This window comes from Ovis aries, chromosome 4 (assembly GCF_016772045.2).
Source record: "Ovis aries strain OAR_USU_Benz2616 breed Rambouillet chromosome 4, ARS-UI_Ramb_v3.0, whole genome shotgun sequence".
Classification (NCBI taxonomy): domain Eukaryota; kingdom Metazoa; phylum Chordata; class Mammalia; order Artiodactyla; family Bovidae; genus Ovis; species Ovis aries.
The window spans coordinates 26,630,868-26,657,860 of NC_056057.1; the positions used below are offsets into that span (position 1 = coordinate 26,630,868).

General features: G+C 40.4%; 2 protein-coding genes and 1 long non-coding RNA gene across 4 annotated transcripts in view; all 3 read left to right on the plus strand.

Moving 5' to 3' along the window:
* The window catches only part of LOC121819390 (uncharacterized), a 242,430-nt gene that overhangs the window by 198,447 nt on the left and 16,990 nt on the right, over positions 1–26,993 (plus strand). The gene's annotated exons all lie outside the window — the stretch shown is intronic.
* On the plus strand, positions 12,156–13,563 carry LOC114114491 (large ribosomal subunit protein uL4-like). The gene has a single exon (XM_042248429.2). The coding sequence runs from the start codon at positions 12,217–12,219 to the stop codon at positions 13,045–13,047; it is 831 nt and encodes a 276-aa protein (XP_042104363.2). The 5' UTR covers positions 12,156–12,216; the 3' UTR covers positions 13,048–13,563.
* On the plus strand, positions 12,956–13,563 carry LOC132659726 (large ribosomal subunit protein uL4-like). Its single transcript, XM_060414952.1, has one exon. The coding sequence runs from the start codon at positions 13,057–13,059 to the stop codon at positions 13,483–13,485; it is 429 nt and encodes a 142-aa protein (XP_060270935.1). The 5' UTR covers positions 12,956–13,056; the 3' UTR covers positions 13,486–13,563.

Here is a 26,993-nt window from a genome sequence, read left to right on the forward strand (position 1 = left end):
ACTCTAATATCTATCTACATCTTCATATGTCTTTCACTTCTGAATGGCTGTGTCTTTTCTATGTATTATAAAGAGTACTTGTGATTGTATTAAAGGCCCACTTGGATAATCCAGGATGATATTATCTCAAGACCCTTAATTCTATCTGTAAATATCCTTTTTTACCAAGTAAAATCTCATTCACAGATTCTTGGGCTAGAACATGCTAGGTGATGATGTTATTTTCATGGCTCCAGTCACCATCCACAGACCACTTGTTACTCTCCTTAAATGAATCAATAAAACATAATTCCTATACATCTGGCTTTTTTTTTTTTCTTTCAGAAAATTGACAAGATCATCCTAAATTTCATATAAGAAACAAGGGACTTTGTATAGCCAAAACAATTTTAATGTTGCAGAATGAAATTGGCAGATCCGTGCTTCCTAATTTCAAATCTTATGGTAAAACTGTAGTAATCAGGGCAGCGTGGTACTTGCAAAAAGTCAGACATATAGATCAATGGAATAGAATATAGAGTCTAGACATGAACTCATATATTTGCAGTTAAACTTCTTGCAATAAGGGTGCTGCAAGAGTTCGATGAGGAAATGGGAATCTTTCAACAAATAGTGTGAGAACAGCTGGATATTTGCATATAAAGAATGAATTAGAGCGCTACCTCATACAATACACAAAAATGACTCAAAATGGCCCGTAGACTTAAATGTAAGAGCTAAAACTATAAAACTCTTAAACTTAGGAGTAAATTTTCATGATTTAGGATTAGGCAATGGTTTCTTAATTATGACCATAAAAGTACAAATAACAAGAAGATAAATTGGACATCATCAAAGTTAAAAATTTTGTGCCTTAAAGGACACTATCAAGATAACAAGAAGACAACCCACTGAAGAAGAACAATACTTGTCTTCCAAATATCTGAAGAGATACTTATGTTCAGAATATGTAGAATTCTTAGAACTCAATGTAAAAGACTATCCAAGTAAGAATGGACAAAGCATTTTTCATTTTTAATCTAATTAAAAAATATATAGCCAATGAACACATAAAAGATGATCAGCATTATTAACTGTGGGACAATGCAAATTAAAACTACAATGAGATACCACTTGAGCCCACTTCAACTGTCATAATCATAGGGACAGGAGTTAGTGTTGGCAAGACTGAGAAATTAGACCCTTCATATGTTGCTTTCCACTTTCATGCATTGGAGAAGGAAATGGCAGCCCACTCCAGTGTTCTTGCCTGGAGAATCCCAGGCACAGGGGAGCCTGGTGGGCTGCCATCTGTGGGGTCACACAGAGTTGGACACGACTGAAGCGACTTAGCAGTAGCAGCAGCATGTTGCTGTGAAACTGTGAAAATGGTATAACCCGTTTGGAAAACAATTTTTCAGTTCTTCAAAATGTTAGCTATAGTATCTGCATATGACCCAGCAATTAAACTTGTAGGCCTATACATAAAAGAAATAGACATATCCAGATAAAAACTTGTACATGAATGTTCCCCAGAAGCATTATTCATGATAGTAGAAAAGTGGAAACAATCTAAATCTCCATCATGTAATGAATGGATGTTTTATATCCATATGACGAAATATTGTTTTCTTAGTCGCTAAGTCATGTCCGACTCATTGAGACCCCATGGACCGTAGACTGCCAGGCTCCTTGATCCGTGGGGTTCTCTAGGCAAAAATACTGGAGTGGGTTGCCATTCCCTTTTCTAGGGGATCTTCCCGACCCAGGGATCGAATCCAGGAATCGAACCTCTTCTATACTGCAGGCAGTTTCTTTACCATCTGAGCCACCAGGGAAGCCCATGATGAAATATTATTGGGACATAAAAAGGAATGACTATAATATGGATGAACTTTTTCATCATGCTCAGTGAAAACATTAAGTGAAAGAGACTAGTCACAAAGGACTATATATTGCATAATTCTAATTATTTGAAATATCAAGAACCATATCTCTGCCTTTTGACTAAGATCAAATAAAATGTCAACAATAGGAAAATTTTATTTTATTTTTCAGTAGAAGGAAGGATTTATTAGTTGCAAGTAAAGAGAACACAAGGGATCTTTCCCAAGGCAGCTTCTCTAGACAAGAAAATTGGGGGTTTTAAGTTAAGGTATATACATGTTCAAGAAGGCTTGGGCATTGTGTTCACATTCATGAAGGAGCTTGAGCAAGAAAATTCAGCATAGAACGGGGACAGAGGTTGACAGGTCAAGACAGTTGATTGAAGTCCCAGAGTTCAAAAAAGGTCAGCATTTCTTAGGTTCCAGTTGATCTGGTGGTTGAACGTTTCAGGCCGATGTTTACCAACAATAAGAAAATTTTAAAAGGCAGAACATAGACTAGTGATTAACAGGGATTAGGGCTTCTGAGGGATGGGGTGCGACTGACTGGTAAAGGGAACAGATGTCTTATGAGGTGATAGAAATGTGCTAAGTTTAGATTGTTGTGATGGTTGTACAACTCCCTGATACTAAGTCTTTGAATTATATTCCTGAAATGGGTGACTTTTATGGTTTGTGAATTTATCTCAATAAAGCTGATTTTTTTTCTGAGTAGGGTAACCACTAAAACAAATATGAGTATACAACTTGCAAACTAGTAGAGGGGACAAAACCCCCAACAAATGTAACATAAATCAATAGGGAATAAAAATAAAGAGAGGAAAACAGGGAAATGAAATGTATATTAATAGGATACTAGAAATAAATGTGAGCATATTAATAGTAATATTAGAAGTAAACAGAATGAACTCATTAATAAGGCAGTATTGTTTTACTGGATTTAAAAGCTAACTATCTGATATACACTGGAGATACCTAAAGCCTAAAGGTATAGAAAGGTTGAAAGTAAAGGACAGCAAAATATATACCAAGTATATATATTAAGCCCGGAGAAGGCAATGGCAACCCACTCCAGTACTCTTGCCTGGAGAATCCCAGGGACGGGGGAGCCTGGTGGGCTGCCGTCTCATATGGGGTCGCACAGAGTCAGACACAACTGAAGTGACTTAGCAGCAGCAGCAGCATATATATTAAGCAGAGAAATATACTGTTCAGATGACATCAGGAAGAAATAGTCTTAAAAAAGCAAGAACTATTAGAGAGAAACTAGCTCATATATGGAGAAGGCAATGGAAACCCACTCCAGTACTCTTGCCTGGAGGGTCCCATGGACAGGGGAGCCTGGTGGGCTGCAGTCCATGAGGTCGCTAGGAGTCAGACATGACTGAGTGACTTTACTTTCACTTTTCACTTTCATGCATTGGAGAAGGAAATGGCAACCCACTCCAGTGTTCTTGCCTGGAGAATCCCAGGCACAGGGGAGCCTGGTGGGCTGCCGTCTATGGCGTCTTACAGAGTCGAACACGACTGAAGTGACTTAGCAGCAGCAGTTCAGTTCAGTTTAGTCACTCAGTCATGTCCGACTCTTTGCGACCCCATGAATTGCAGCACGCCAGGCCTCCCTGTCCATCACCATCTCCTGGAGACCGCTCAGACTCACGTCCATTGAGTCTGTGATGCCATCCAGCCATCTCACCCTCTGTCGTCTCCTTCTCCTCCTGCCCCCAATCCCTCCCAGCATCAGAGTCTTTTCCAATGAATCAACTCTTTGCATGAGGTGGCCAAAGTACTGGAACTTCAGCTTTAGCATCATTCCTTCCAAAGAAATCCCAGGGCTGATCTTCCTCAGAATGGACTGGTTGGATCTCCTTGAGTCCAAGGGACTCTCAAGAGTCTTCTCCAACACCACAGTTCAAAAGCATCAATTCTTCGGCACTCAGCCTTCTTCACAGTCCAACTCTCACATCCATACATGACCACAGGAAAAACCATAGCCTTGACTAGATGGACCTTAGTCGGCAAAGTAATGTCTCTGCTTTTGAATATACTATCTAGGTTGGTCTTAACTTTTCTTCCAAGGAGTAAGTGTCTTTTAATTTCATGGCTGCAGTCACCATCTGCAGTGATTTTGGAGCCCCCAAAAATAAAGTCTGCCAATGTTTCCACTGTTTCCCCATCTATTTCCCATGAAGTGATGGGACCGGATGCCATGATCTTCGTTTTCTGAATGTTGAGCTTTAAGCTAATGTTTTCGCTCTCCTCAATCACTTTCATCAAGAGGCTTTTAGCTCCTCTTCACTTTCTGCCATAAGGGTGGTGTTATCTGCATATCTGAGGTTATTGATGTTTCTCCTGGCAATCTTGATTCCAGCTTGTATTTCTTCCAGTCCAGCATTTCTCATGATGTACTCTGCATATAAGTTAAATAAGCAGGGTGACAATATACAGCCTTGATGCACTCCTTTTCCTATTTGGAACCAGTCTGTTGTTCCATGTCCAGTTCTAACTGTTGCTTCCTGACCTGCATACAGATTTCTCAAGAGGCAGGTCAGGTGGTCTGGTATTCCCATGTCTTTCAGAATTTTCCACAGTTTATTGTGATCCACACAGTCAAAGGCTTTGGCATAGTCAATCAAGCAGAAATAGATGTTTTTCTGGAACTCTCTTGCTTTTTCGATGATCCAGCGGATGTTGGCAATTTGATCTCTAGTTCCTCTGCCTTTTCTAAAACTAGCTTGAACATCAGGGAGTTCACGGTTCACGTATTGCTGAAGCCTGGCTTGGAGAATTTTGAGCATTACTTTACTAGCATGTGAGATGAGTGCAATTGTGATCAGCTCATATATAATGAAAAGCTTAATTTTACCCAGAAAATGTCCATGGGATTCTCCAAGCAAGAATACTGGAGTGGGTTGCCATTTGCTTTTCCAGGGAAATTCATATAAACACAATAACAAAGCCCTGAAATATATAAAGCAAAAACTCAGAGAATTACTAGCACAAATTGAAAAACCACCATCATAGTAGAGATTTTAACAAAAATTATTTCTAAATCATGCAAAGATAAATAATAGGCCATAAGGCAAGTCTGAATAGAGTTAATTTAACAAAAAAAAAAGCATTGAAGATTGAATGTTTTACCAGTTTTTACAGAGTAGATAATAATCATAAAGAAGTTATGTTTAAGGTATATTTATATCTGGTTGAGGATCTCCATTTGCCTGTTTCTTAGTTTACCATTTATTGTCATAATTGATATAGTGTGGAAAGGGAGCTAGTGTTTATCAAGTGCCTAGTAGATACCAAGTGTTTACTATAATCCTCACAACAATTTCATAAGTATAACTACTATCTTTATTTGTCTATGTGAAAATAGATACTCAGGAAAGCTAAGTGATTTCCTTAAGGTCTGAAAAGTGATGGAGGTCATGTTTGAACTCAGATTTGTCTGATGGAATCCTGTACTTGGGCTTCCCAGGTTGCGCTAGTAGTAAGGGACCTGCCTGCTAATGCAGGAGACATAAAAGATGCTGGTTCGATCCCTGGGTCGGAAAGATGCCCTGGAGAAGGGAATAGCAACCCACTCCAGTACTCTTGCCTGGAGAATCCCATGGACAGAGGAACCTGGCAGGCTATAGTCCATGGGGTTGCCAAGAGTTGGAGATGGCTGAGTAGCTTAGCAGGTTTAGTCCTGTACTAAGTTCATCTAGGTGTCTGACTGCTCACTTGAAACTAGACAATGAATTTTGAGCATGGGTAAGTGTCCATAATCCTCTTCTAAGAGAAATTCATGTCAACTTCATTTCCTCTTTCTTCCTTTTCTTTCTATTTATATAAACCCCTAATTGCTGCCCTCCCCCAAATACTCAGTTCGGTTCAGTCGCTCAGTCATGCCCAATTCTTTGTGACCCCATGAACTGCAGCACACCAGGCCTCGCTGTCCATCACTGACTCCTGGAGTTCACTCAAACTCACGTCCGTCGAGTCGGTGATGCCATTCAGCCATCTCATCCTCTGTTGTCCCCTTCTTCTCCTGCCCCCAATCCCTCCCAGCATCAGAGTCTTTCCCAATGAGTCAACTCTTCGCATGAGGTGGCCAAAGTACTGGAGTTTCAGCTTGAGCATCATTCCTTCCAAAGGGATCGCAGGGCTGATCTCCTTTAGGATGGAGTGGTTGGATCTCCTTGCAGTCCAAGGGACTCTCAAGAGTCTTCTCCAACACCACACTTCAAAAGCATCAATTCTTTGGTGCTTAGCTTTCTTCACAGTCCAATTCTCACATCCATGCATGACTACTGGAAGAACTATAGCCTTGACTAGATGGACCTTTGTTGGCAAAGGAATGTCTCTGCTTTTGAATATGCTATCTAGGTTGGTCATAACTTTCCTTCCAAGAAGTAGGTGCCTTTTAATTTCATGGCTGCAGCTCAACATTGTGTAAATCAATATAAATTATTTGCTGTACTTTAAGTCGAGAAGAAAATACAAAGTTTACCTTAGCAATATTATATGTATAAGATGTTACTGCTTTTTAATGTGGAGAGTTGATCTTATTTTTATTAAGGGATGGTATGTAAATAAGTAGAAAATTTGAAAGGTAGAAAGGAGAGACATTAGTGTTCTTAAAAAAATATGTATATCTTACAGATGAGGTATAATAACCAGCATTTACTTAGCTAGTTGCCGTTTAGTTGCTAAGTACTTTCTGACTCTTGGAGACTCCATGGATTGTAGCCTGCCAGGCTCTTCTGTCCATGGGATTTTTCAAGCAAGAATACTGGAGTGGGTTGCCATTTCCTTCTCCAAAGATTCTTCCTACCCAGGGATTGAACTTGTGTCTACTGTATTGGTAGGTGGGTTATTTTCTGCTGAGCCACCAGGGAAGCCCCAAGGCTTTAAACATGATTTGATTTATATGTCCCATAAATCCTATGAGAAAGCTACAGTTATATTTCACATTTTATAAATGAGAAAACTGAGGCTCAGAGCAGTTCAATAACTTCTCCTAGTGTTTCACTGATAGTAATTGGTGAACACGAGTCTATATCCATAACCATATGTGGAAGTCTGTGAATATCTAATAATGGAAACATTTCTTTGTTGTGATAGCAAACTTTCAGTCCGTTTTGTTGTTCAGTCCCTAAGTCATGTCTGACTCTGGTACCTCATGACTTGCAGCATGCCAGGCTTCCCTGTCCTTCACTATCCCCCTGAGTTTGCTCAAACTCATGTCCATTGAGTGATACCATCCAACCTTCTCATCCTCTGTTGCCCTTTTCTCCTCCTTCCTTCAAACTTTCTCAGAATCAGGTCATCTGCATATCTGAGGTTGTTGATATTTCTCCCAGCAGTCTTGATTCCAGCTTGTGATTTACCCAGCCTTGCATTTGGCACCATGTACTCTGCATTTAAGTTAAATAAGCAGGGTGACAATAAACAGCCTTAACATACTCCTTTCCCAATTTTGAACTAATCTGTTGTTCTATGTCCAGTTCTGATTGTTACTTCTTATCCTGCATACAGGCTTCTCAGGAGACAGGTAAGGTGATTTGGTATTTCTAGCTCTTTAAGATTTTTCCACCGTTTGTTGTGACCCACACAGTCAAAGACTTTATTATAGTCAATGAAGCAGAAATAAGAGGTTTTCTTTTTGAATTCCCTTGCTTTTTTCTATGATCCAGTGAATGCTGACAATTTGATCTCTGGTTCCCCTTTCTTTTCTAAATCCAGCTTGTATATACAGAAGTTCTTGGTTCACATACTGCTACAGTTTAGCTTGAAGGATTTTGAGCATAATCTTGCTAACCTGTGAAATGAGTGAAATGAATGCAACTGTGTGATAGTTTGAACATTGGCCTTGCCTTTCTTTGGGATTGGAATGAAAACTGACCTTTTGTAGCCCTGTGGTTTTTCAAATTTGATGGCATATTGAGTGCAGCACTTTAACAGCATCATGTTTTAGAATTTGAAATAGCTCAGTTGGAATTACATGATAACTTTTATTCACATTTTTAAGATTTGTAAGCGAGATGCCTACCTTTATTTTACTCAACCAATTTATTGGACAACTGTGAACTTTAGCAGGTTTTATTAGAGAGGATGATTATGACAAGATGCATGTAAAAATTGATTATTTTTCTGTTTGCTAGAAAAATTCCAAATTTTTACTTTTAAGTGATCCAGAGATGTAGGAAAGACTTTGTCCAAATGAGAGGATTTGGTGTGAGTTAGGAAAACCAACCCAAAGGCCAAAGTTGAGGGGAACTGATGTTTGAAATGACAAAGGCAAAAGGGTAAAAGGGTGGTTTATAGGAAATAGGATAATTAAAGCTGGGCCAAGAGGTTGAATATTGACTAGCACTGTACTAGAATAAACTGACTTGGTAGGATAAACGGAACCAATTTCATTACATTTGTAGCTGAAAGTTTTCGGCCTGTATCTCTCCAGATTCCAAGAACTAAAGGTACAATCAAATACCTTGAGTTAGGGGGCTTCCCTGGGGCCTCAGCGATAAAGAATCTGGCTGCCAATGAGGAGACATGAGTTTGATTCCTGGGTTGGGAAGATCCCTGGAGAAGGAAATGGCAACTGTACTCCAGTACTCTTGCTTGGGAAATTCCATGAATAGAGGAGCCTTGTGGGCTATAGTCCATGGGGTTGCAAAAGTGTCAGACATGACTTAGCCACTAAATAGCAACCTTGAGCTAGAGATGAAGTGTGAGAGGGATTGGGGCCACCGGAATGTGTATTAAGAACAGGTGTTCTTAAGTCACATCTGTAGAACAAAGAAGATCTCCTATTGAGTGCCTATAGCCGAGCTTGTTTCTTTCTAGGGTCTTTACCCATGGACTACATCCACTATAGGAAAACTAGCTATGAAAAATTCCATGTTTTCCCCCTTTTCCATATTTGAGATAAGAGGTTTCGCTTTAATATATGAGGTAATATGCTCCTCTCATGTCAAATACTTTGACCATCCAGCAGTGTTTTCTCAAGCTGGATGGTCAAAGTATTTGACATGAGAGAATTGCAATGTGGTCTATGGAATTAAAAATCCAAAGGACTCAGACAGATGTTACATAGATGAAAAAGGGTTTCCTGTCATTATTTTATCTTTTCAGTTAAAAAAGCAAATTAAGTCATTGGATTTTCATTTGCATTAATTTTTATTTTGGAGATGTGTTCACTGTTTATGGAAGTCTAGTACTATGTTAAATGCACAATGTGGTAAGTGACATATCACTCATAACCATTGGAATGGCTATTATCAAAAAAAAAAGCAAGACCAGGTGTTGGCAAGGATGGGGAGAAAAGGGAACCGTCCTTTTCTTGGCACCCTTACATGCCGTGGATAGGGGCAGTGCAAGCTGGTGTAGCCACTGTGGAAAACAGTATGGAGATTCCTCAAAAACTTAAGACTAGAACTACCATTTGATTTAGTAATTTCACTTCTGGATATTTATCCTGATGATAGGGAAACATTAATCCAAAAAGACACATGCAGTCCCATGTTCATTGTGAGAATAGCCAACAAATGGAAACAACTTACATTGCCCATCAACAGATAAATTGATAAAGAAGATGTGATACACATACACGCACATACTTATCAGAACAAAATAATTGTGATACTAGTCAGCTATAAAAAGGTGAAGTTTTGCCATTTGCAACAACATGGATGGGCCTTATGCCCACCCTCTATGAACAGAGGGCATTGTGCTAAGTAAAATAAGTCAGACTGAGAAAGACAAATACCATAAGATTTTACTTACATATGGAAAGAAAGAAACAAAAAAATGAACAAACTTGTAGATACAGAAGCAGAGCAGTGGTTATCAGCGGTGAAGGGCCATGAGGAAAAGTAATGGCAAAGGAGATTAACTGTCAAGTGACAGATGGAAATCAAAGGTTTGGCGGTGATCACACTGTAGGGTATATAGACGCAGACACAGAGTGTGCATGTGAAATTTATAAAATGTTAAAACCGTTGTTATCATAATAAAAAAATGAATTTAAAACAATTAAATGAATAATTTCAAAAAATATTCTACCAGAGGGAGTGAAAGACTTTGAAGTTCCCAATATTGTTCAATGTGTGTTTATTTACATTTCTTATAGTGCCCAGAAAAATGTTTTCTGTAGTTTGTGGCCATAAAATATTAGTTCATTTTTCATGGCAGTTTCATTTTTAAGTTCTTGCCCAAACTTCAGTGAACTCAGGTTCAACTTGTCTTTGCAAGGTAGAAACTCCACTTGTAATTGAAAAGTTACTGGTTCTTGTGAGTTGATGCCATAAAGACCTGCACATAATTGTTAATAATGTGGGTGTACCTATTTATAAATGATAGGCATAAAAGAGTCTCAGTTATGTTCACGGTTGACCAAGTACGATATGGGGACAGTTTGTTTTATTCTAAAGAGACTACTTTGTCTCATTTTGTTTCAAAATGACTTTGCCAACAGTGAGAGTGAAAGGTGTTTTATTTTTACTGACTCTCAAGTTTGCTGTAAATCACATGGTTCTTTCTTAGAAGCATAGAGAAACTATGAGCTGGAAAGAACCTTAGAAATGAGCCTTAGACTTGCTATTTTACACACTAAGAAATGGTATGCCAGAGAACTGAAGTGACTTCCCAAGGTCACAGATTTCCTGGCTAAGCCAGAACTGAAATCTGTATTTGCCTTATTTTGCCTCCAGTCTTATTTTCCCACTATATACAGTCCTATTTTGCATATATTATGTCAGTTGCCAAAAAAAAAAGAAGCACTGAAGTCCAGTTGGTTATTTGATATGTTAGCCTGTGGTGAGTGCTGCAAAATTCTCCATTTTGTATATTACATAGGTGATGCTTACTGTGTCCCATGGTAGCTAGTTGATGAAGACAATAAGGATACTGTATCTCTCTAGTCTTTGTATCAGAATACATTGATTTTATACCAAACAACTTGATTCTATTTTAGGGACACCTCCAGCCCAGCGTTTCTTGTGATATACTCTGCATATAAGTTAAATAAGCAGGGTGACAATATACAGCCTTGAAGTACTCCTTTTCCTATTTGGAACCAGCCTGTTGTTCCATGTCCAGTTCTAACTGTTGCTTCCTGACCTCCATATAGGTTTCTCAAGAGAGGTCAGGTGGTCTGGTATTCCCATCTCTTTCAGAATTTTCCACAGTTTATTGTGATCCACACAAAGGCTTTGGCATAGTCAATAAAGCAGAAATAGATGTTTTTCTGGAACTCTCTTGCTTTCTCCATGATCCAGCGGATGTTGGCAATTTGATCTCTGGTTCCTCTGCCTTTTCTAAAATCAGCTTAAACATCTGGAAGTTCATGGTTCACATACTGCCAAAGCCTGGCTTGGAGAATTTTGAGCATTACTTTACTAGTGTGTGAGATGAGTGCAATTGTGCAGTAGTTTGAGCATTCTTTGGCATTGCCTTTCTTTGGGATTGGAATGAAAACTGACCTTTTTCAGTCCTGTGGCCACTGCTGAGTTTTCCAAATTTGCTGGCATATTGAGTGCAACACTTTCACAGCATCATCTTTCAGGATTTGAAATAACTGAACTGGCATGGCACCCCACTCCAGTACTCTTGCCTGGAGAATCCCATGTATGGAGGAGCATGGTAGGCTGCAGTCCATGGAGTCGGTATGAGTTGGACATGACTGAGCGACTTCACTTTCACTTTTCACTTTCATACATTGGAGAGGGAAATGGCAACCCACTCCAGTGTTCTTGCTTGAAGAATCCCAGGGACGAGGGAGCCTGCTGGGCTGCCGTCTATGGGGTTGCATAGAGTCGGACATGACTGAAGCGACTTAGCAGCAGCAGCAGCAGGCATTCCATCACCTCCACTAGCTTTGTCCGTAGTGATACTTCCCAAGGCCCACTTGACTTCACATTCCAGGATGTCTGGCTCTAGGTGAGAGATCACATCATCGTGATTATTTGGGTTGTGATTTAACTTATATGCAGAGTACATTTGAGAAATGCTGGGCTGGAGGAAGCACAAGCTGGAATCAAGATTTCCAAGAGAAATATCAAAAACCTCAGATATTCAGATGACACCACCCTTATGGCAGAAAGTGAAGAAGAACTAAAGAGCCTCTTGATGAAAGTGAAAGAGGAGAGTGCATGGCAAATAGATGCCAAAACAGTGGAAACAGTGGCTGACTTTATTTTGGGGGGCTCCAAAATCATTGCAGAAGGTGATTGCAGCTATGAAATTAAAAGACACTTACTCTTTGGAAGGAAAGTTATGACTAACCTAGACAGCATATTAAAAAGCAGCTTTTCCTGTGGGAGCCGCCGGGGTGAGAGGAGCATGGCCTTCTCCTCTCCCCGCCATGGCGTGTGCTCGTCCACTGATATCAGTGTACTCTGAAAAGGGGGAGTCATCTGGCAAAAATGTCACTTTGCCTGCTGTGTTCAAGGCTCCCATTCGATCCGATATTGTTAACTTCGTTCACACCAACTTGCGCAAAAACAACAGACAGCCCTATGCTGTCAGTGAATTAGCAGGTCATCAAACCAGTGCTGAGTCTTGGGGTACCGGCAGAGCTGTGGCTCGAATTCCCAGGGTTCGAGGTGGCGGGACTCACTGTTCTGGCCAGGGTGCTTTTGGAAATATGTGTCGTGGGGGCCGCATGTTTGCACCAACCAAGACCTGGCGACGTTGGCACCGCAGAGTGAATACAACGCAGAAGCGATACGCCATCTGCTCTGCACTGGCTGCCTCAGCCTTACCGGTGCTGGTCATGTCTAAAGGTCATCGTATAGAGGAAGTTCTTGAACTTCCTTTGGTGGTGAAAGATAAAGTTGAAGGCTACAAGAAGACCAAGGAGGCTGTTTTGCTTCTGAAGAAACTTAAGGCCTGGAATGATATCAAAAAGGTCTACGCCTCTCAGCGAATGAGAGCCGGCAAAGGCAAAATGAGAAACCGGCGCCGCATCCAGCGCAGGGGACCCTGCATCGTCTATAATGAGGACAATGGGATCATCAAGGCCTTCAGAAACATCCCTGGAATTACTCTGCTTAATGTAAGCAAGCTGAACATTTTGAAACTTGCTCCTGGTGGTCATGTGGGACGTTTCTGCATTTGGACTGAAAGTGCTTTCCTAAAGTTAGATGAGCTATATGGCACTTGGCGTAAAGCAGCCTCCCTCAAGAGTAACTAAAACCTCCCCATGCAGAAGATGCTCAATACAGACCTTAGCAGAATCTCGAAAAGCCCAGAAATCCAAAGAGCACTCCGAGCACCACGCAAGAAGATTCATCGCAGAGTCCTGAAGAAGAATCCACTGAAAAACCTGAGAATCATGTTGAAGCTTAACCCGTACGCAAAGACCATGCGCCGGAACACCATTCTTCGGCAGGCCAGGAATCACAAAATCCGCATGGATAAGGCAGCAGCAGCACTAGAAGCCAAATCAGATCAGAAGGGGGTTCAGGGCAAGAAGCCTGTGGTGGGAAACAAAGAAAAGAAGGCTGTTGGTGATAAGAAGCTGAAGAAGCCTGTGGTGGGAAAAAAGGCTGCAGGGACCAAGAAACCAGCAGCTGAAAAGAAGCCCACAGAAAAGAAACCCACCTCAGAGGAAAAGAAGGCTGCTGCATAAACTTAAATTTGTTTATTCCATAAATGCCAAATCATTTTGGACAGCTAATTTTGAATAAAGACCTGAACAAAGAGGCAATGAGGAAAAAAATAAAATAAAATAAAATAAAAAGCAGAGACACTACTTTGCCAACAAAGGTCCACCTAGTCAAGGCTATGGTTTTCCAGCAGTCATGTGTGGATGTGAGAGGTGGACTATAAGGAAAGCTGAGCGCTGAAGAATTGATGCTTTTGAACTGTGTTGTTGGAAAGACTCTTGAGAGTCCCTTGGACTGCAAGGAGATCCAACCAGTCCATCCTAAAGGAGATCAGTCCTGGGTGTTCATTGGAAGGACTGATGCTGAAGCTGAAACTCCAGTACTTTGGCCACCTGATGCAAAGAGCTGACTCATTGGAAAAGACTGTGATGCTGGGAAAGATTGAGGGCAGGAGGAGAAGGGAACGACAGAGGATGAGATGACTGGATGGCATCACCAATTCGATGGACACGGGTTTGGGTGAACTCTAGGAGTTGGTGATGGACTGGGAGGCCTGGTGTGCTGCCGTTCATGGGGTCGCGAAGAGTCAGACACGACTGAGTGACTGAACTGAACTGTGAATTCCATAACCAATCAGTTTTTCCTTTTATAACTTGCTGCTGGAAAGTTAAAAGCTAACGAGTGGCCCCATTCTATTTGTGGAAAGAGTGCTGTGTAACAAGTTGCTCTGTTGCTTTTATCTTTAGATCTGACTCTGTTTTATATCACTATCTTTTAAGGTTTTTTTTTCTCTTTTCTGTTTACACCTATTGCTCTTTTGCCTTACCAGAATTTGGTCCTGTCCAAAATGTTTTAAGATGTCTGATGCATGTGAAAAGGACCTTGATATTTGGTCATGTCCGAAACCATTCAGCATGGACTAAATGTGTTCATGGACGTTTGTGACAGGCCAGATTTCAAGAACCTTTTCAGTGGACTGAATGTCTTACGTAAATTTCAAACAGGACCAAATATCTGCTAACCTTAATGTTATGTTGGGGTTTTACTGGTTATTGAAATGTAAATCCTTTTTTGTTATTAAGACAAATAGAAACATGTAGGGAATTAAATTCACTATGCAACTGTTTGACTGTAGATGAAGTTTCAGTATTGCTCCCATAGTTTGTCTTGAATATATCTAGAAAGACTTTTCTAACTCAATATGATGAGTCTACTTTCTTCAACCTTGTCCTAGTCTCATTTTGATAAGTTTACATCATGGGGATGACATGAGGAAATTAGATTATTTTATGACTTGTTTACATAATTTTATTTGCCTGAACTACATCTGAACCTGAATTTAAACTTGCAGAAGAGAAGTAACTGATTTTCTGTAAAAGTCTTTCATGTAAATGTGAAGAGATGTTAATTATCAGGACCTGAAAAATTCTTTTAACAAGGTAAAGTGTTTGCTTTACTGGGGATTTCCTTGGAGTTGAGAAAGCTGTTTGTGTAGCAAGTCCATTTCTGAGAGAAGATCAATGAGATTGGCTTCAACTTCAAAGAGTGCTCTTTTCCAAATATTTCACATTTATTACCAGGGAGGAATCACTCAAAGGGATAAAAATATGCTATGGTTTACAGAGTAGCTCAGAATCTACTGACAATCCTAGCTTATGTTTGCAATTTTTTTCAGGGCCCAATAATCTGGTTTTGCTTGAGAGATGATTTGCTTTATAAAGGAACATCTACTGTTTCTGATTATCCTATTCACAGGACTACATGACCTCAGGAGTGAAATATTTCATTGGTCCTTCCTGAGCTTCTTCCCTTGGGTGTGTTAGTGTAGCTCCATGAGCTCTTCCTTGGTCTGTCTTACATGGTGATTTTATTTTTTTAAATGTAAATTTATTTATTTTGATTGGAGGTTAAATGAAGAAATAGCACATGCTTTAAGGCCAATAGGGGCAGAGATTTCAGGCTGACCTCTTTGGGGTTCCTTTTACCTCTCAATCTTGGCTCTTCACCTTCTGGCTGCCGTAATTGTTCTGTGATAACTTCACACTACCGGTGTTTGTAGTTTATATAGTTTGTAGTCTATATAGTGATTTTCAGCAGGAAGATTAATCTAATTAATACCAGCAGCCATACCATAGCATATCATAGCGTTTCTGTCTGAAAACCATACTTGTATATTTTCTATTTCAGGAACAGTAAATGCTTCCTCTCCTCCTTCCTAAACTTAGAACTAATGCTAATCCAGGTGCAATAGCAAAATTTGATTTCTCTAAGCTTAGGAAATCAAAGCAATAAAGTTTAAGTCATAAAAGTGGACTCCTTGGCAAACTTTCTCCTGTCTGAATTGTTTTTAATCAACTTATTAGCTGCTACTAGCCTGACCATGCATCTCTTCAGCTTCACCCTTGGCTTAAGATTTGTTGTAAGCTGCCCTTTCTCTCTCACTTCAAAACTGAGGAGTCTCTGTCCCATATTGTCAGCTCAAATTGCTCTTTTCTATCCTCTGAGAGGGCCTTCCCTTGTAGCTCAGTTGGTAAAGGATCTGCCTGTAGTGCAGGAGACCTGGGTTCAATCCCTGGGTTGGGAAGATCCCCTGGAGAAGGAAATGACAACCCACTCCAGTACCCTTGCCTGGAAAATCTCATGACAGAGGAGCCTGGTGGGCTACAGTCCATGGGGTTGCAAAGAGGCGGACATGAAGGAGTGACTAACACACACACACACACACACACACACCCCCCCGAGAGCTTAGAGCACCCGATCCTGTTAAAACAGTGTGCTATTAAGTAGCCTTCTTTCTCTAATGTGCATGCGTGTGTGCATGCTCAGTTACTCAGTCATGTCTGAGGGTGCGACCCCATGGACTATAGCCCACTAGGTTCCTCTGTCCATGGGATTTCCTAGGCAAGAAAACTGGAGTCAGTTGCCATTTCCTCCTCCAGGGGATCTTTCTGACCCAGGGATCGAATGCACATCGTCTGCATTGCAGGTGAGCCAACTATCTCTAAACTCCAGTCTTCTTCTGCTTCTTCATTTTCTGTTTTTTTAAGAACTTTCTGAAATTCAGGCCTTAGATGCCACTTGATACCTCTGAGGCATTTCCCATTCCCCATAAGAAAGAGCTCAAACTCCTTGGACTGGTAAGGATCTTCGTGAGCTGGTCACATCCTACTGCTTTAGCTCCATTTTCAGGCCTACTTTTAACTGTATCAAAGGTTCAGTTTCTCAAGATTTTTTTCATGGAACTTTTTCGCAGAACATGTCATACCTTTCTTGCTTCTCTAGTTTGATCATGTTGTGCTTCCTTCCTTCCTTCTTTCTTTCCCAGAAAAAATTCTACTCACTCATCAAGGTCCACTGAAGCATCATCTCTGCTGTGAGACTTGATTCTCTTCCTTCCCAAGTTTCAGGGGCCGTGGAGAACTGTAATGATCCTGCTGGCGCTGTTTTTACATTTTAAGAGCTTGAAACTACTGCTAATTGTTCTAAAGTTTTTCTTCTGCTGGTCTGTTAGCTTCTGAAAATAGTGCTCAACAGGTAGTAATGGCTTTACAAGTGTTTGTTTTCCATAACTGAACCGCGGTGAAGACCAGGGTTTGGCCTGGGTCTCAGCCAGTTATTTTGACAGAGGACCAAGTGTTTCAGGCCCAGCATGGAAGTCCCTTGGAAGGCACTTTGGGTCAAATGGGTCATTTAGCACTTGTCAGCTCATAGCTTTATGTCTTGTGCAATCCCAGACATTATTAAAAATATCAATTTTTAATTACAAAAAAGTTATTTGCCTGCTGTGCTTAGTCGCTCAGTCATGTCCAACTCTTTGCAACCCCAGGAACTGTAGCCTGCCAGGCTCTTCTGGGAATTTTCCAGGCAAGAAAACTGGAGTGGGTTGCCATGGTCTCCTCCAGGGGATCTTCCCAACCCAGGGATCCAAAAAGTTCTCCTACATTGTAGGTGGATTCTTTACTGTCTGAGCCACCAGGGAAATTCTTTGCCTAATCTCTTCAAAGAAACTAAGTTTTTATACTCTTCCATGTGGGAAAAGAACTGCACAGAAATAATAATACTAATATTTTATCATTCAAGGCATAAGTTGTTTGTATCTCTGTTTAGTTCTGAATTATCATCAGGGTGTAATACCTGGTAGTTCCATGATTCAGTTAGCTGACTCCTACCTGGGGGTGAATATTTTTTAGCAATTGGGTCAGAGGTATTTGGTTTGCTGTTTTAGATTTAGGTGATTTTCTAGCTTATGCTCTGAAGGTCTAGACTGTAATGGAACTTTAATGCAAAAGGACATCTGCTTGTGCTTGAAGAAGTGGAAAATGAGATCTTAGTGTTCTGGATACAAAGCTTCCCAAACGCACACTGTGCTATAAGATTGAAGAAACGCCAAGAAGGAAAAGAAAACCAGTGAAACCCTTTAGGGCACATCTTAGGATACTTTAATCAGGATGGAATGGAAAAAAATAGATTAAATACAGTTATACCAGGAAGAATTATAGAAGGAAAATAGAATATTGGGTGTCTCTTTGAAGAGCTGGAGGGGTTTCTGCTGCTTTCGGCTGCTGGAACCGTGTTCGGGGTTGGGCTGCAGTGATGGATGCAGGGGGATGAAGATCATCCACTAAGTTCTAAGCATGTCGGGGGCAACCCAGTGAGGCCGGCGCTCAGCTCAGCTCCCGATCAGCAGAGAAGCCAGGGGGAGGGGGGGAGTGACGGGGTGGCTCCCTTGCGCGTGGGCGAGCCGGTGGTCTTCATGGGCTCCTGTCAGGCCCCGAAAGTAGGAAGAGCAGCAGACACCCTTCCCCAACTACTGTCTCATTCTCCAGGACAATTCAAAAGGGAAACTTCTCCAGGCTGAGCTACTGCAGACTCCAGCGGAGAACTGCTGGGGCTAGAAATCCCTCCACTTCCCCAGCTCAGCACCACTGCTCTTCAAGGAGCTTGGACGACTGCTTTCTGTATGAAAAGTGGCAAACTGGAGAAACAGAGCAATTCTATGCTCCTAAAACTGAATAGTGTCAGTGAAAGGAAGTATGGGACTGTGTGATAGATGGGAAAGCCTTTAGATGACTCTGGCATGTGTAGATCAGAACACTGACAGTGATCAGCAAATGTATATTCCAATAAGACAAGAGGATGCAGAAAATCTTAACTGGAATCGGGGTGGGATGGTGGAGTCTCTACAGAGATTTTTTTGAACAGTTGGAGTCTAACTTCCCACCTCCACAGCAGGAAATTATGATGACTTTTCTAGGGAAGCTAGACGCAACCTTTCCCACTTCTCACGGAGATTTATTCTTGTTATTTCTAATTGTTTCTACATTCAGCGATTCTTTTTCTTCGATGCATAGATGACTTTCTGTTGAGGCATAGCACATAGAAAAGAAATCATGTGAACTAATTGCATGCACAGGATCATATTATACTATCAGGACGTTTGCATGACTTTGCACAGATCATGCTAAACGTACCCGATGGAACTCTGCACTTTGAAACTGGCACAGCAAGGCCAAGCACTGACTGCTCTCCCCACCCCCAGGCCTCTCTGGCGCTGTTTGAACCTCTACTTTCCCTGAGGTTCATCTACCTTAAATATTTGGTTAAATTGACAACACCGCTCCATTTTTCAGTTTTGGAGAGAGGTACACATTTCAACACTAATGATCAGTGTTTCTCTTAATCTCAGATACCAGCCAGTATGTTAAACTTCTATCCATCAGTTCTGAGCGAGCTAGGACTGTATGATGAATACTTATAGATTTTCTACCCTGCTGGGGACTTGAAGAACTTTAGTAGGAAAAAAAAAAGTTAGCTCCTGGCCTCTGCCTTGAATTGTAAAAATATTCCTCTGAATTAGCATACTTCTCTGAAATGTCCCCATATGTTGATTTTTTAAAAGCGTGCATTAAATGACAAAAACTGTTAGAGCTTGTTCTGAGTCAATATTGATAGCCATCAGATCAGGAACTTTCTCAAGGAAATTAGATTTAACATGAACCATCAGAGAAGAAAAATACTATTCACCAAGCATTAAGCCCTCAACCTCTAACAAATGTTATCCCAACAAGCAATTTATTCTCCAGAGAATGAATATAACTACAATTTATTTCATCATTATTTATTATTATATGGAGAAATATACATTAAAAAAAAAGACCCTCTAAGTTTCTCCAAGGCCTTAGAGAGAGCTGATTTTTTGATACTTAATTTAATGCAAACATTCCACATTCACTGGTTAAATGAAAAGCAACATTAAATGCCACTCTATCTATAGCACAGTTTTTGTTTATTGCATGGAGCTGGCCTGAGGCTTGTTTAAAAAAAAATACCAGATGTGTTTTTGAGAAATGTATTTGTCTTTGTGTGATGACAGATGCTCTTTGAAATGACAAAGTATATAATAGCAGTTGGCTATTTGAAATCAGGAAATTTAATTTTTTCCCCAAGTCACATCTAAAAGACAAAGCTCACTAAGGTTTTTTTAAAAATGTGATCACATTACAAGACTGCCACTTTAAATTATTGTTCCCTGGCTTGGAGGACTAATTAATTCTAAAAGGCAAAGGGTTCACTTAAGAACCATTTTCCTATTTTGATTTAGGAGTTGTGTGGTATTAACATAAATTATTGATCTATGCCGTAGTCTCCAGTCTAAGCCAAGTTCTTTTTCTCTGTTCCTTAAAGCTGAGGATAACACACAGGAGAATGTGACAAATTTTTCACCTTTTAAGTGTGAGAAAAAGTTAGCATTCATAAGAGGGGAAACTCTGCACTGCATAAGTAGTTATTATACACCTGAGAGGGTATCACTGGTTATGGTGCTAACAAGGGTGAAAACATAGAGCCACATAATTATCAAATATATTCCAGTGGTTGCTGAAGAGAGCAAAGCTGATAGTATGGTGTATAGATGAGTGTTTGGAAATTAGCATCCTTATACTTGGTTAGTTGGAGTACAAGTGGTGAGACACAGTAGCGGGGGACAATTTCATAATAAAACATTGAAAAATAATTTTGAGCCAGAAATTTTACATCTAGGAATTTATTATATAATATGTTGGCAAAGGCACACAGATGTCAATGTTCATTGCAATACTTTTGCTATAGGAAAAGTGACCTAGATACCTAACCAATGTGGGTAAAATTAATAATGATTTATTCACTTAACAGTAAACTTTTATATGAATGCTAGGATACCACTTAGGTAAACATAGGAATATATATATACACACACACACTCATATACATGCCTACTTACAAACATACACACATATATGAATTCATGTGAAGTCACTTATATCCTTTTCTCCACGATGTATCCATGCACTATTTCTGAAAGAGTGCATGGGAAACCGCTAAGCTATCTCTTCTGAGAAAAGAAACTAAAGGCTAGAATGGGAAAATAATACACATTTTAAAATTTATTATAGTGCTGTGTTGTCAAGAGTTTTGTCCATAAGTTGCTTTTTATAGTTATATAAGTATTTGAAAATATAATTTTTTCAGAAGAGTTTATTTTAGGATAAACCCTATATTCTTTTTTTTTCTTACATTGTATGTCACTAAGGATAAAATCTCCCAATAGGCTAGCTGGAAAAAATTTGAGTTGTGGTCAGCTCTTGCTGTTTGAGAGGTAATATAGAGAATGCTCAACACTTAGGGCTTCCTTTCTGGAGTGGGTAGAGAGATAATGAAAGCAGTGGGGTTGGTCAGAAGTGGATTTATCTTGTTATATATTGTCTGCCTAGCACCTTTCTTTTTCTCTAGAAATGCCAAGTTCTACACACACACACACACACACACACACACACACACACACACACACACACACACACACACACACACACACACACACACACACACACACACACACACACACACACACCCTTACCTGCTTAACAATTTTCAAATTAGAAAATGAGAAGTTAATATTTTAAAAATTGTTTATGTTGTTATTGTTCAGTTGCGAAGTCATGTCCAGCTCTTTGTGACCCTGTGGACTACAGCACATCAGACTCCTCTGTCCTCCACTGTCTCCTGGAGTTTGCTCAAATTCATGTCCATTGAGTCGGTGATGCTATACAACCATCTTATCCTCTTCCATCCTCTCCTCCCCCATCACCTGCTCCTGCCCTCAATCTTTCTCAACATCAGGGTCTTTTCCAGTGAGTTGGCTCTTCATATCATGTGGCCAAAGATTGGAGCTTCAGTTTTAGTAACAGTATTTCTAATGAATATTCAGGGTAGATTTACTTTAGGATTGACTGGTTTGATCTCCTTGCTGTCCAAGGGACTCTCAAGAGTCTTATCCAGCACCAGTTCAAAAGCATCAGTTTTTAGGTGCTCAGCTTTCTTTATGTTCCAACTGTTACATCTGTACATGAGTATTGGAAAAGCAATAACTTTGACTATATGGACCTTTGTCAACAAAGTGATGTCTCAGCTTTCTAATATGCTATTTAGGTTTGTCCATTGCTTTTCTTCCAAGGAGCAAGCATCTTCTAATTTCATGGCTGCTCTCACCATATGCAGTGATTTTGGAGCCCAGGAAAATAAAATCTCTCACTGCTTCTACTTTTTCCCCTTCTATTTGCCATGAAGTGATGGGACCAGAGGCATGATTTTAGTTTTTTTTAGTGTTGAGTTTTAAGCCAGCTTTTTCATTTTCCTCTTTCACCCTCATCAGGACGTTCTTTAGCTCCTCTTCACTTTCTGCCGTTAGATCATATCATCTGTATATCTGAGGTTGTTATTTTTCCTGGCAGTCTTGATTCCAGCTTTTGATTCATCCAGCCTGGCATTTTACCTGATGTACTCTGAATATGAGTTAAATAAGCAGGTTGACAATATACAGCCTTGTTGTACTCCTTTCCTAATTTTGAACCAGTCTGTTGTTCCATGTCCAGTTCTAACTGTTGCTCCTTGATCTACATAACAAGTTTCTCAGGAGACAAGAAACTCAGGAGACGAGTAAGGTGGTTTGGTACTCCCATCTCTTAAAGAATTTTCCACAAGGAAAAGCAGATATATAATAATTACTCCCATAGCTCTTTTTGTTGTTTGTCATTTTGATATTATTCCAAATGTGGGTTACAGTAATAGCTTTCATTTTGCCATCCTTGATATCTTTAAAGGAGAAATTGTTTTCAAAGAAATCCAGAAAACTAAAACAAAACTTTATTCAGAAATAATAAATCATGTCTCATTCAATACAACTTGCAGAGCATTGACATCTAGAGCTGTTTATGGCATGCATAACAGATGCACATATATGCTAAAGTAATTTCTTGGCATCTTCCCTCCAGCCTTTTAATGCCATGGGCTTACCTGTCAACCGCCTAGTTAGCACCAGTTCTAGGGCTCCTCAGGCCAAGTAGCCAGCCTCATGGGGACCCAGTCCCACCTACCAAGAGGCCCAGGACCTGGTCCTACCCGCTGGAGAGCCAATCCCAGCCCTGGCATCATAACCCCTCCTATCAGAAGGCTGATACCAGTCCCAGGAGCTGCAACCAGCCACCTCAGGGTGTAGTCCTAAACCCTAGTGGCCAGCCTCCACAGAGGGTGGGGCCTGAAAGCCAACTAACTAGGCCAGGGGCCAGCACTGCATACCAGTGTATCCACGGTAGGCAGCCTTGCCAGAGCAGAGTGGACCGCTCAGCTCATAAAGAGGACACCCTCAATCAGCAGTCCACAACCTTTTTGGCACCAGGGGCCAGTTTCATGGAAGACAATTTTCCCATGGACCAGGGTTGAGGGGGGAGTGTTTCGGGATAATTCAAGCACATTACATTAATTGTGCACTTAATTTCTATTGTTATTCCTTCAGCTCCATCTTACATCATCAAGCATTAGATCCCAGAGGTTGGGGAGCCCTGCCTTAGCTCATATAGCTGTGGTGCCCTGAGGAGAAAGTGTCACTGAGCCCACAGAATGTCTGCTGCATAAGACCTCTTCTCCCAGAAAGGGAAGTAACTGACTTACACGGGAGACACAAATTAACACAGAGAATTTGGCAAAATGAGATGATAAAGGAGTATGTTCCAAGCAAGGGACAAGATAAAACTCTAGAAGAAAAGCTAAGCCAAGTAGAGATACCCAAATAAGCCTACCTGACTACCCACAGTGGTCAGGGTGTCAGCAGAAGAACCGCACAGCCGTGTATAGGACACACGTAGAGTATACAGCTCTGAAGATCAGAGGGGAGCGGGCCCCTGGGACTCATAGGTTATCTACAAGAGTCCATTTTTTTCCCCATGGGCAGGAAATGTAACCAATTCACCAAACACTTAGAAATTAAAAAAAGCAAACTAGGCTAACTGAGACAATAGAGAAATACTTTCCAAATGATGGGACAAGATTACAACCCCAGAAGAAGAATTAGGTGAAGTGGAGATAAGCAATTTACCTGTAAAGAGTTCAAAGCAGTAATCATAAAGATGCTCAAAAAACTTGGAAGCAAAAGGGATGAACACACTGAGAAGTTTAACAAAGAGTTATAATTAAAGAAAAGCTAAACAGAGTTGAAGAACACAATAAAAATACACTAGAAGAAATCAGCAGAAGACTTGATGATAGAGGAATGGATCAGTGATCTGGAAGACAGGGTGGTGGAAATCACACTAGCTGAACAGAAAAAAAATTTTTGATAAGGACCATTTAAGCCTCTGGGACAATATCAAGCATTGTAACATTTGCATTATAGGAATCCCAGAAGAAAGAGAGAGACAGAAAACTTTTCTGAAGTGATACTAGCTGAAAACTTTTCTAACCTAGGAAAGAAATAGATGTCCAGGTCCACAAAGCACCGAGAATACCAAACAAGATCAACCCAAAAAGGTCTATGCTAAGTCACGTCAGTCGTGTCTGACTCTGTGCGACCCCATAGACCGCAGCCCACCAGGCTCCTCCGTCCCTGGGATTCTCCAGGCAAGAACACTGGAGTGGGTTGCAATTTCCTTCTCCAAAAAAGGTCTATACCAAGACACATTATAATTAAAATGGCAAAATTTGATGATAAAAAGTTTAAATTAGCAAGGGAAAAGCAACTCATTTTGTACAGGAAACCTGCACAAAACTATCAGCTAACTTTTCAGCAGAGACTTTGCAAGTCACATGTATTAGCACAATACACTTAAAGCAGTGAAAGGAAAAAAGCTACCATCAAAATACCTAGCAAGGCCATCATTCAGATTTGAGGTAAAGAGAAATTATTTCATAGGCAAATACAACCTAAAAGAGTTTGCCTCTAAACCAGCATTATAAGAAGTGTTAAGGGGGACTTCTCTAAGTGGAAAAGACCACAATTAGAAATATGAATTACAAAAGGAAAAATCTCATAGAAGGCAAATATACAGTAAAGGTGGTAGATGAACCATTTGTAAAGCTAGTAGGAAGGTTAAAAGATGAAAGTAGTAAAAATCACCTAATAGATCCATAATAAATAGTTAAGGGATACGCGAAGCAAAAAGATGTAAAATAGCGATGTCAGAGATACTAGTGTTAAAAGGTCACATACTGCATGGGAGAAGATACTTGTAAAGGATAATCTGGTAATGTCCTAAATATACACAGAATTATACAACTCAACATAAAAAAAGAACAATTTGTTTTCAAAAATTGGCAGTTTTGGATCAAACCCAGGTCTCCCGCATTGCAGGTGAATTCTTTACCAGCTGAGCCACAGGGGAAGCCCAAGAATACTGGAGTAGGTAGTCTATCCCTTCACCAGTGGATCTTCTTAACCAGAAATTGAACTAGGGTCTCCTGCATTGCAGGCAGATTCTTTACCAACTGAGCTATCATGGAAGACCTCCCCCCACCAAAAAAAAATAAGCAGAAGATCTGAATAGACATTTTTCTAAAGAAGATATAGAGATGGCCAAAAGACACATGAGAAGATGTTCAACATCGTTCATCAGGGAAATGCAAATCAAAACCCACAATGAGGCACCACTTCACCCCTGTCAGAAAGGCTATTATCAAAAAGACAACAAATGGTAGAGAGGATGTGGCAACAGGGAACCATTGTGCTGTGTTGATGTGAATATAAATTGGTATACCCACCGTGGAAAACAGTCTGAAGCTTCTTCAGAATTTAAGGTCGAACTGCCATCAGTTCAGTTCAGTTCAGTCTCTCAGTCGTGTCCGACTCTATGTGACCCCATGAATTGCAGCACGCCAGGCCTCCCTGTCCATCACCAACTCCCGGAGTTCACTCAGACTCACTCCCATCGAGTCGGTGATGCCATCCAGCCTTCTCATCCTCTGTCATCCCCTTCTCCTCCTGCCCCCAATCCCTCCCAGCATCAGAGTCTTTTCCAGTGAGTCAACTCTTCACATGAGGTGGCCGAAGTACTGGAGTTTCAGCTTTAGCATCATTCCTTCCAAAGAAATCCCAGGGCTGATCTCCTTCAGAATGGACTGGTTGGACTGCCATACGATGTAGCAATTCCACTTCTGGGTAATTTCCTGAAGAAAACAAAAACATAAATTTGAGAAGATATATGCACCATGTATTCATTGTAGATTATTTACAGTAGTCAAGATATGGCAGCAATGAAGGGTTCACTGATAGATAAATGAGTAAAGAAGATATGGTTTGTGTATATGTACACATGCATACATGCATATATACATATATTTATCACACACACACATATATATACACACACACAGTGGAATATGAATCAGCCATAAGAAAGGAAAAAATTTGCCATTTGTGACAACATGGATGGAACTATAGGGTATTATGTGAAGTGAATAAGTCACACAGAGAAAGATAAATATGTGGAATTTTAAAAAAACAATGAACAGACTTAACAAAATAGAAAAAGAGTCACAGATACAGAGGGCAAACAGGTGGCTGCCAGACAGGTAGTAGGTGGGAGGATGAGTGAGACAGATGAGGGAGGCTAAGAGCTACAAACTGCCAGTTACAAAACTAAATGAGTCACAGGATAAAGTGTAATCATTTCATGATGTATGCAAGTCAAATCATTATGCTGTGTACCTTAAACTGATACAGTGCTGTATGTCAATTGTGGCTTAATAAAACTGGAAGGGGAAAAAAGAGAATTTGAATCGTTTCGGGATGGTTCTCCTGAGAAAAGAGCCGTCCTAACAAAGTCAGTAGGATCTAAGTAGGCATGATAAAGGGTAGGTTCAAAAGTGTAACGATCAAAACCTGGGCCCTGATGACTTGTCAGACTCAGAGATGTGTTAGAGTATGAGTGAGCACGTGTACCAGCTACATGGAGCAGCTGTGCCCAGCAGCAAAGTTGTGAGAGACGTTCTTAGAACTGCATGCTTGGGCCAGATTATAAAAAGCCATAAATGACACGATGATGGCAGTGTTTAAGCCAAAGAGAGCTGATGACTCTGAAAAAAATAAACTGAACTAGCGAGAAAGTTGTTTTATATAATTCAGTCTGAGGGACAACAGGGGCATATAAATGGGAACAGGGACATAAATTCAACACCAATCAGTAACTGTGATAGCAACAATGAGTAGTATTCACTCATTCAGTATTTG